This window comes from Vanessa atalanta, chromosome 10 (assembly GCF_905147765.1).
Source record: "Vanessa atalanta chromosome 10, ilVanAtal1.2, whole genome shotgun sequence".
NCBI lineage: Eukaryota > Metazoa > Arthropoda > Insecta > Lepidoptera > Nymphalidae > Vanessa > Vanessa atalanta.
The window spans coordinates 5,782,802-5,794,772 of NC_061880.1; the positions used below are offsets into that span (position 1 = coordinate 5,782,802).

At 31.1% G+C, this 11,971-nt stretch overlaps 1 protein-coding gene across 1 annotated transcript; it reads left to right on the plus strand.

The window, feature by feature from the left end:
• The first annotated feature begins 9,905 nt into the window (after positions 1 to 9,905).
• On the plus strand, positions 9,906 to 11,515 carry LOC125066921. Its single transcript, XM_047675247.1, has 2 exons — positions 9,906 to 9,967; positions 10,872 to 11,515. Exons 1-2 carry the CDS (start codon positions 9,922 to 9,924, stop codon positions 11,243 to 11,245), a joined length of 420 nt encoding a protein of 139 aa, XP_047531203.1. The 5' UTR covers positions 9,906 to 9,921; the 3' UTR covers positions 11,246 to 11,515.
• The last annotated feature ends 456 nt before the right edge of the window (positions 11,516 to 11,971 follow it).

The following is an 11,971-nucleotide window of genomic DNA, read 5'->3' on the forward strand; positions in this document are numbered from 1 at the left end:
GTATTCGAAGTGGAAGCCGCGTTTGCCCATACCGGACCAATAACAACAATGAGTCGACGATTCAGAGCGCTTTTTGAAGCTTTTCAAGCACGATAAAAAGGATTCTTTGCATCAAAATGCGACAATAGATGAAAAATGGATTCACTGCCACTCACATGAATCATGAAGTCACTTAAGTGGCTGCCAATGAAAATCCAAAAAAACGCAATTATTATGGTATCTATATTTTGGGACTCAAATGGTATTGAGTTCATGTTCATATCTAGGTATTATTAGATCGATTTAGCTTAGAAATTAGGATAAAATGACCGTAGATGCATAAGAAAATATGAAATCTGATGTCAGTCAGAAGTCAATGGACGATTGTTAAATTGAATCAATCACGCTTCCAAATTACCTCACCCACCGTATTCACCTCCTGATTAAACTCCCGTAGATTACTGTCTTTTTACCTTAGATTCCAAAATGATGCCCCAGGGATTAGTCCTAAAATAAAGAAGTGATCGATACTGAGGTTTATTTGAGAGCAATAATAAATGGTTCTACAAAATAGGCATCGAAAAGTTAGAGGAAAGATCGAATGTTTATATACCTTTAAAGGAGAAAATGTTGAATGAAAAAACAAAGTAGAATTAAAAAAAAAAATGTGTTTCTTAAATATATTTGTTGATTAATTGATAACTTAACTAAAGCATAATAAGTACGGTCTTACGTTTTGGGATAAGACACTAATGTCGCACTCAAAATACCCTAATATTTTTTTTTACTTTCAGCAAAAAAAATATTAGGACGTGACGTAATTAAAATGATGGAATACGATATAAACATTATTATATACGTGAGACACTTAGATAAGATGCTCACGTATATAAAGATAGACATCTGCGATTTTAAATATTTCAATTACATGAGGATTATCCATTGCATGATGAGAAAGAAATTTAATTCTAAATACGTCACTATAATATAAATGACTACTGTAAGTTTTTTCATGTCAAAAAATCAATATCTCATCAGTACTGTACTGATCTTTAGTGATAGCAATATCGCATTTTGGCTTAATTTGATAATCAGGTAATAATGATAAGAAATTGTCGTTGCATTATTATGGGAGCTGTTATTTGTGTAATTTTTTTTTTCATGTAACCGCGAAGCAATTACTGATTGTATCCGAGAATTTATTCATAATGCAATAATAGCATTATCGCAAACATTTGTTAACGTGGAATACGTAGGATGTAAATTGTTTTGTCCAAACATTAATCTTTTAATTTATTTAAAAAAATATTTTGAAGATTGTATTTTAAAACAAATAATTTCTAATTATATTTTATTTGATGTTTTTTATTCAACACAAAATTATATTTATATTAACGAATACAATATACTAATACCGTTGGCTCTTCCTTACCCATTTATATCGGGTCACTGCGTACAGTATGTGTGTTTGTACGTGCGTGCGTGAGTGCGTGCGTGCGTGCGTGCGTGCAGCCGCGTGTGTGTGTGTATGTGTGTGTGCGTGTGTATGTTCGCATGTAAATGATTACATTGTTAATAAATAATATAGCATCACGTCTTACGACAATATTATTAAAAAATAATAGGTATTATTTATTTAAGCATAGTTATTAGGAAATTAATCTATACTGAACAAAAAAGATGTGAAGTTTATTTAAGCATAGCACTTTAATATTTCCATTTTTTCTGAAAATTATATTATAAGCAGTAAATAATTTCGTTGTAATGTTACAATGTCATGACTACAGACAAAATCGCTTGTATACGTATGTATGAAGTTATTAATGAGCTCAAGTGTACAATAGAGGCTGATGAGCATGATTATCATATCAGTATTACCGTTAGAGTCCAGCGAAACCACGAATAGAAATTTGCATGTACGGCAGATTATCTTTCATTCGCACTATATATATTGTAACATATTTTTTAAACATAATAATAGTCTTATTAAAAAATGTATATGTGTCAATTTAAAAAATATTTTTTACATTACATTAACAGCCTGTAAATTTCCCACTGCTGGGCTAAGGCCTCCTCTCCCATCAAGGAGAAGGTATGAAGCATATTCCACCACGTTGCTCCAATGCGGGTTGGTGAAGTACACATGTGGCAGAACTTCGTTGAAATTAGATACATGCAGGATCACGATGTTTTTCTTCACCGTCGAGCACGAGATGAATTATAAATACAAATTAAGCACATGAAAATTCAGTGGTGCTTGTCTGGGTTTGAAGCCGAAATCATCGGTTATAATGCACGTGTTCTAACCACTGGGCCATCTTGGCTTACCTATTTACATATACCCATTTACCTATTTACATTTATACCTTAAAATAATATTAAACAATTATTTAAAATGAAAAAACTAAAAAAAAATAACATGGTGTTTGCCATTATTGATAGCAATAACACGCTGTCTATATTGTATTTAACTACTAATACTTACATAAGACCTAATAATAGCATTTACAAGAGTACATATAAGTATAAATCAAAGATAGCTACTATATAAACCATGACGTCGCGGAATGGTGACAAGAATTCTGACAGCGTTTTTTTCGTTTCATTCGCAATTTCGACTATCTGGGTGAAAAATTAACTATTACATTCTTTTATACATTTAGACGTCATCATAACATACACATTTAAGTAACAGCCTATAAATTTCCCACTGCTGAGCTTAGGCCTCCTATCATTCTGAGGAGAAGATTTAGAGGTTTATTCCACCACGCTGCTTCAATACGGGCTGGTGAATACAGACGTGTTTCGTTGAAATTAGACACATGCATGTTAACGATCCTGACGATATTTTTTTATTTTACCGCTGAGCAAGAGATGAATTATAAACACAAAAATGAAATATATATTTGATTTAAATTGTTTTGTTTTGGAAATAAAGCTTCATGTACAAGTTTAGTATAAATTAAATGGAGCAAGTTATAGATTAAGCTCTTTATTTTTTCTTTCAGTGAACAATTTCTTTGGGTTTTTTTTCATACGCATTAAAACGTTGAATTTTCTCAAAGGTTCAATCCAAATTACATTGTTTATTTTGAAACTATTTCATAGATTTATTTTAATAATATTTAAGTATATATTCAAAGCGTAACTTTGAACAAACAAATAAAACTTATATATTCATAATATATCATTATATAATCGATGACAATATTTTATAGATATTACAAGACAAGAAAAATAACTTATTGTGATTCTCTTCCTAGAACTGTTATTCCTATTTCCTGGAAAACCTATATATATCAATATTATGCTCAATTATATTACTTGGTCGTAGATTCTATAAACATCTAATGATTGCAATAAAGTAAAGGATGTAAAAGAAATTGAATAAAATGAATTATAAATGTACTTGATTTTATTAATTGTAATGAAAAAAAGAATACGAAAATGGTATTAGATTAATTACATAACGTTATTTTAAAGTGTATCATAAAACAGTTTATTTTAGTAACTTGTTTGAACACACCAACGTTAGAATCTACCAATTTGATAAAATACTTATGCGTCAGTTTGCCTACTTATTAAGAAAAATCTAATACTATAACATCGCAAGAGTGATGTTTAACTGACTTGGTGTTAGAGTTATGTGCAAACAAATCTGAATAGGTACCACCCTCCCATCAAATATTCTACAGCCAAACAGAAATACGTAGTATTATTCCAGCTTAATGAATGTGTGAGCCAGTGTAAATAAGAGGTATAACATCTTAGTTCCTAAGGTTACTTAATTCTATAGGTGATGATGACAACTTACCATCAGGCGAAACTCATTAAATTATAACATAAGTATACGACATTTAATAATAAATATTATAGGTACATGTGCTACCGTACTTCGCAATATATAAATACCTCAGCGAATTCCTAAATTTACAAAAACAAAACTAACCCGCCTCGTAGGACAAGGTAAGACATGTGTTCAAAGGCTGTTTTCCAAACTACTTCACTTTTGGAGTCGTTCATGTTTGTTTAGTTCTTTGCTATTTCACATAGTTGGCAGAGCAGGTGCATACTTGCGATTCAAACTTGGCAAGAGTGTTGTAACATTTCGTCCACCTGCGTCCTCATTCATATAATATGTCAAGTCGCCTTCGGAAAGTGTATGTCTTCACAAGTATTACCCACCATATGCTGACTACGAACGTTTTAGTTCTTAATCATACTAACTTTATTATGCTTATTTTCAATTTCATATTAAAATAAACCCAACAGAAAGTGAACTTTATTCGTTCATAGTTATTTGCTATACATACATTTTCCAAAAAAAACCACAGCGACAATCGTAGCGCTCTTTCAGGCCTCAGTTGTACTAACACAGTTGTAAATTCTCTGCATTTCTCGGGCAATAATTAATGTAATTGCAAATTTTAAAAAAATATATTTAATATTTGAATTATAATAATATTATTGAAAGATTAAAGTTAACGAAAAGTTAGTGACAGTATATTTAAAACCATTTCAAAACACATGAGTACTATGTAGAGGCTACTTTAACATATTAAAAGACGATCTGGTTTTATGAGCTACATGATCATCGTGTTCTCATCTAAGATTATTATAGAGATAAAATGGAGTTCTGTATTTTACCTTTAATACGACAAAGTTCTATTTTTAACCTTGATTCGGTTCGATTATACATTCAATACGGTAGTAATAGTGGTCATACATTCTATAAAACCCGGTTAAGTGTTATTGAATATATATTATTATTTTCCAATTAATCTGTTCCTAGTATTTTGAATTTACTACCTGATTACAGACAGTATTTTTAAACTCCCTGTACGATATATGTACATGATAGAATGAGGAAAATCAATGAATCAATATTTATATGAGATTCCTTCGTCGTCTTCGAATTTGAATCCAAACAAAAGTGACGTAAAAAGTTTACATCATCACTTAAGAAATTAGTGGAGTCGAAATCGGCCGGAAAGTTGATGATTTAGATTTTTTGGGGTAGTAATTTTATAAATTGATTATTAAGAGAGGCGTACCACAATAACCTGATCTGACCGAAGAACATTGAGCTTTATAAATAAATCAATTAAAATAACCTATCAAGAAAAAGAAGGAGAAAAAACGAAAGCTGTCTCGGTTTTGTAATACAACGTGTCGACGTACAAGAGCCAAGTTGTACTGTCTGCTCTACACAATTATGGGTCACTTATTCACTCACAATAGTCAAGACTTGAACCCAAGTGAGTTTTGTACGTTTCAAAATTTAAACAAAGACTTAAAGGGAACGAATGATGGCCTCTCGATAGAGGCCATTTTGACGAATAATTTCTTAAAAAATAGAAAAATAAAATGGCTGTTTTATTTAAATTAGAAGTCAATGCCTAATGTTGTCTTAGATTTTCGCGATTATTACACAACTCAAACTCAAACTCAAATTCCTTTATTCAATATAGAAGTATTACACTTTCTTATTGATTGTCAAGTTAAACACTACCACCGGTTCGGAAAAAGAAAACACCCTGACCTGAGAAGAACCGGCGAAAGAAACTCAGCGGGACTTTTTTTTTACGTCAAATTAATTATATACATAATTATATATGAGTAGAAACAGCCAGGAGGCGATCGTTTCATTCCCAAGGTGTGCTATCAAACATAAACTCACTAATTGTATAGTAACCTTTCGCACACAAGCGTTCCTTAACAATTTTTTTAAATTTCGCAACAGAAGCATTTTGAACGCTTTCTGGGATCCTGTTGTAGAAGCGTATACATTGCCCCACAAAAGAGTTACTGACTCTATGCAGTCGAGTAACAGGAGTAACAAGATTGTGTTTGTTCCTTGTACCAACGTTATGAGAATCACATTTTCTCATAAAAACATTAATATTTTTCCGTACATACAAAACATTACAGAATATATATTGAGAAGCAACAGTCAATATCTTAATTTCTTAAAATTTATACCTCAAAGATTCCTTGGCTCCCAGGTTATAGATTGCGCGAATAGCCCTCTTCTGCAGCACAAATATAGTATGGATAGCGGCTGCGTTACCCCAAAGCATAATACCGTACGACATTATACTGTGAAAGTAACTGAAATAAACTAGGCGAGCCGTATCAACATCGGTAAATAATCTAATTTTTTTGACCGCAAATGCCGCAGAACTCAGTCTACCCGCCAATCCGTTTATATGGGGGAGCCACTGTAATTTGGCATCAAGAGTAAGGCCAAGAAATTCAGTTGTTTCAACTGGATCCATCGATTCCCCATTGATAAGTACATCGGGTTTTACATTTTGCACGTTTGGTGTGCTAAATTTTACAATTTTAGTTTTTTTATTATTCAGCCTAAGATTATTTACGCTAAACCAGTGTACTATATCAGACATAGCATTGTTTACATCGTCATACTGTACCTGTTTCCTATTAATTTTAAAAACCAAAGAGGTATCATCAGCAAACAATACTATATCATGTTTGTTCCCAACAAGAAAGGGCAAGTCATTAATATATATGAGGAATAGAAAAGGTCCAAGAATTGATCCTTGTGGGACCCCCATACCAACTAAGACCCCAGGAGACCTTGTCCCTTTAACGTCAACCCTCTGAATTCTATTGTTAAGATAAGAAGTCAGAAGGTCGAGTGCACATTCTCTAATTCCATAGTGATATAGTTTCCTGACCAGAGTTTCATGTTGAACACAATCAAAGGCTTTGGATAAGTCGCAGAAAATCCCTAAGGCATCCTGCGACCTCTCCCAGGCTTCATAGATATTTCTTATTAGTTCGATACCTGCGTCGTTAGTCGAGCGACCCCTCGTAAATCCAAATTGTTTTCTATGAAGCAGATTGTATCTATTGAAATATGCTAATAATTGATTTAAAATATTTTTTTCAAATATTTTGCTGAGGGTTGGTAGTATCGAGATTGGCCTATAGTTGTTAGGGTCTGAAGAGCTACCAGATTTAAATATCCAATTTATGACTTTACTATGTTTCATCAGGTCAGGAAATACACCACGTTGAACACAATCATTGAATATTATTGCAAGATAAGGTGCAATTAGATCAATAATTGAATTAATCACCTTTACAGAAATACCCCATAGATCAGCAGTTTTCTTAATGTCTAATGACTTAAATGTACAAATTATGTCATTGGTGTTTACAGGGGTAAAATTAAATTTTGATTTGCATTCACGTACATTTTCTTTCATTAATGATTCGGCAACTGCTGGAGAAGAAATAAGTAACTTAGTTGTAGAAACTGGTATGTCAGCAAAAAATTGTTCAAAAACTGAAGCAACTTCCCGTTCACTATTTATGACTTTATTATTATAATTTAAGTTCAATTCGGAGCTGCGACTGCCACCTCTACCAGTTTCACAATTAATAATTTTCCAAGTCATTTTTATTTTGTCATGTGCATTCTTAATTCTATTTTTTATAGTTAAAGACTTTGCCAAAAAGCACACTTTTATAAATAATTTTGAATAGTTACTTACATAGTTGGCAAAAGTGGCACTGTGATTGTACGTCCTTTCATTGTAAAGCTCGTACATTCGTTGCCTACTTTTATGAATTCCAATAGTAGCCCAATCATTGAATTTTAAAAAGTTTTTTGTATTAACTGTTTTAGAAGTGAATATTGCATCAAACTTGTTTCTAATTAATTTAAATAGATTATTATACAAAGCATTGGGGTTATCACTAAAATATAAGTGTGGTAGATTAGCCAAAATTAAGATTACTTCTAAACTTCTCAATACGACTTGTGGTCAAAGGAACAAACATTATTTTTTCGGAATTGCTTATTTTTTTAACATGGAAGTTAAATAAAGCTTGTTGTCCACAATGATCTGAATTTAGTTTATTAATTATAATTTTATTTTGTGGAATATGGGTTGCAAATATGTTATCTATGCAAGTTGCTGTGGAATCTGTTATTCTAGTTGGTTCTAAGAACAGATTTACCAGATTATATGAACTTAACAATGATCTGAATCTAATACTTGTGGTTGTATTATGCAGTAAATTTATATTAAAATCTCCACATACAATAATTTCTTTATTAGATTCAGATAATTTCGATAAAACATTTTCCAGTAAATTTTCAAACAATTCATATAATCCACTAGGGGGCCTGTATACGCATACAACAATGACACGCTCAAGCTCTGCACAGGCTATTTCTATAGTTTGCTCAATGGAAAGGCTCACAATATCTTTACGTTCCTTAAATTTAAAATTTTTACTCATAAGTATTAAAGAGCCACCGCGTATAGCTTTATTCCTACTGAACAAACTAGCCATCTGGTGCCCACTAAAGTTAAACATGACCTGATAATTCAGAAGCCAATGTTCGGTTAAACACATAATATCAATATCATTACAGGTCAAAAATAATACAATTTCTAGGTCCTACCCTAACATTCCTTGAATATTTTGGTGCACCAGGTTTACAATTTTATTATTAGCTATTTTGTTTTTTTTTTTTTATTGGCTTCTATGGAAACTATACTATTGGTGCCAGAGACTACCTCTATTGTCTTAGAATTTAATTTAAATTATTTGGAACATGTTCCAAAATGTATGGTCTTGTGTTATACTGCTCAATAGAAGCAGTTGTCTGGTCAACCAAACAATTGGTTGATTTTGTAAGAATAAAATATGTTAGCATGCTTGCTATCTGTCTCTTATAAAAATTGGATAGGTGACACCTATCACATGTCAATAAACATAAATTATTATTAATTAAATTAAATATTAATTTAATTAATAATAATTTATGTTAAATTAATTTAAATATTATTGATATCAATTAATTCTATTTTATTATTGATGTCATTTTTTGATACATAATTACTATTGGTCATTATATGTAACATATTATTTAATTTAAACCTAATTGCATTTTCCTGTGGCATTTCTTTAATATAAGGAAATGTGAACATTAATATTCTTTCTACATTTAAATTTAAAAATTTAGAGTAATAATTATCAAGAATTTTTTTGCTCACATTTCCCCTTCTCCCAACTAATATAATTAGTGTAGTAGAAGGACAATGAGTACAGTTCAAAATACTATTCATTACATGTGAATAACTTACACCTGGCATACTATAATTTGTTACTAATTGTCCCTTACACATGTCATTGAGCAAAACACCCAAATCTCTTCCCATTCCATCACTATAAATTTTAGTACATTTTTTGGTAGGAACATAATGTGTTTTGCTTGGTATGGCGCTGACATGAGCTGTTGACTGAGATGGAGGCATACCAGTACACAGCCCCGAACGATCCCCAGAGTCAGAAGCGCCCTGACAATCACACGCATAGTGTTTTATGAGAGAGTCAAAGCGCTCCGAATTATATTTACTTAGGTCTAATAGATCGTTCATGGCAGCGATATGACCAGAGATTTCCCGTGACCACGAACACTGCAAAGTGCTCGAAACGGCGGGATGTTAAACTAATTAATATTCGCGATTAAATCCATTAAAAACTAGTTTTATTTCAAAGTCAATGCCTACTTAAATTCCTAATATTTTGATTGTAATGTTTTAATTTCATATCTCAGTAATTACATCAGCACTCACGACTGACATAAAGACTAATGGGACCATTGTCCCCTAATTACCATTCTAAAATTAAGTCCTACAATTTGAAAAGATTTATATTTTTAAATCAACACATCTGTCATAAACAAGAATAATAATTTAAGCAATTTTTAAATTAAATGACTAACGACTTTATCTATGTATCCCATTTCGCCCGAATATATTGTTTTTTAATAATTTGCGAGTGATTTAAATTGAGATTATTGGTATCTATTAAAGATATTCGGTTTCTATCAAGATAATTCATGTTTATACGATATAAATCTATTCGTTCACTTCGATCGATTTAGTCGTAATAAAGATGTTAGGAAAATTGTTTGTGGTTTTGGTGCTCTTCGTTTACAACGGTCAGTTTTTTTTTTATAAATATATTTGTTATTTAATATAAAAAATAAATAAAAAAATATATACTGTATCAATCACGACCGCGTAGAATGGTGGCAAAAATGCTGGCAGCATTTATTCGTTGAGTCGCAATACCGATCCTCTGGGCAAAAAATGAACCATCGCCAGCCCTCCTTTTATAATATTTTAATATTACCTTATAATATTTTCTAGTTAAAATTATACATTTAGTTTGTTTTTACATTATTTAATAATTCAAAAAAAATATTATTGACAATAAAAAATAATTGATTGTTCTCATACTTGTTAATATTAATAAAATGATATAAGCTTATGTTGATATTAAACAGTATATGTACATTTTAATTAATGAAACATTTAATTCTTAATATCATTACGATTACATTTATACATATAATAAAATTGGAGTGTCTGAATGTTATATTAAAATAACTGTTTTTTATTAAATGCATATGTATGATGTACCTATATACGGTACATATACCAAAATGTTTTTTTTTACTTTTTGTTTGTCTATCCGTCTGTTTGTTCCGGTTAATCTTTGGAAAGGCTCGACCGATTTTGACATGACTTTCACTGGTAGATAGTTGATGTAATAAAGGCGTAACTTAGGCTGCTTTTATTTTAGAATTATATAAGTAATAATAATAAAGTCACGCTGCAATGTCCATAATATACTATCCAGTACTGCGCGGAGCACTCGCTCATGCCACCAACGGGTTTCTTCAACGATTTAATATCACAAAAGCTGCCTAATACAAAATTAATAAGTTATAGTAAAATCTGCGAACTGAACAATAGTTTTTTTTATTAAATTCAAACGCGCACGAAGTTGCTGGCACAGATAGTGTATAAAATAAAATTAAATATTTTTATATTCCATAGGGCATTGCCTTAGGGAGATAAGGCTAGAAGACCGGCACTTCACTTACATTCGGCATGAACACTTGGGAACTAGTATGAGCATCCCTAAACATTTCGAAGACACCTTAAGTTCTTGTCACGTTATTTTCCCAAATGGAGTGATGTATGAAGTTTATCCCAGGAATACTATTCCACACCAAAATGTATTCTCTATGAGCGGCGTTCAACCGTTCCGAAGCTGTGGTATTGGATTTAGAAATGTTGGCGTGGAGTTCAGCGGTGTCTACGAGCTGCTTTCCACTGTTTTACACTCCGCGGACAACAGCTTGACCTTAACAAGACAAAGAAACCATATGGTTGTAATTGAATCTGACTTTAGATCAGATGCTGCATAGGTTCGACGTTTTATATTTTTATCTAATTTCAAAGATTTTTGGATATATATCTGCAACATCTTCTGCTCAAGCACACGCAATCTGTAAGTTTAATGAATGTCCAAAATTGCCTCTAAGGTCGCTGTTAGGGGTAATGCCATATCTGTTTGTAATTTGTTATTCCCATTTTAATAGTTTTTATCATTATATATGGAACACTTGTTAAAACTAAACTATTTCAGAAAAATATGATATCTATCTATCTCTGTAACTAAATTAAATCTAAATTTTGTTTTTCATAAATCTATAAATAGTTTTATTTTATTTCTCATTTTTTAATCTAAGATTTCTGATGAATATTCTTTAATTTATTGAAATTACTGTTTAACATTTTTTCAATGTGAGTTACGTAATGTTAGATTCCTAACACGCTCATTATGACAATTATAGTTTATATTCTCTTATATTGTATCATTATTTTTCGCTAATTTAATCAGTACTTTAATTTACAAAGAACTTTGATTGATTTTTCGTAATTTATTTACTGTGTTAATTGACACTAAAATATTATTACTGTCTGACGTAATTATATGTTAATAATGTTTTGATTTACTTCTTGAAGACGTCATGATTTATAAAATCGCAAGTCTACACTACTCAATTAACAATAATGATGTTACAGTACCTAGTTATAAAGCAAGACATATTATTACTTTTTCGGTAAATATTAGTATTGATATATTTTAA

Bases quoted from the DNA above. Each gene is read 5' to 3' on its own strand.
- LOC125066921 (XM_047675247.1), top strand. From the start codon at position 9,922: ATGTTAGGAAAATTGTTTGTGGTTTTGGTGCTCTTCGTTTACAACG. The intron at 9,968-10,871 runs GTCAGTTTTTTT...TATATTCCATAG, and splicing joins GGTGCTCTTCGTTTACAACG to GGCATTGCCTTAGGGAGATA.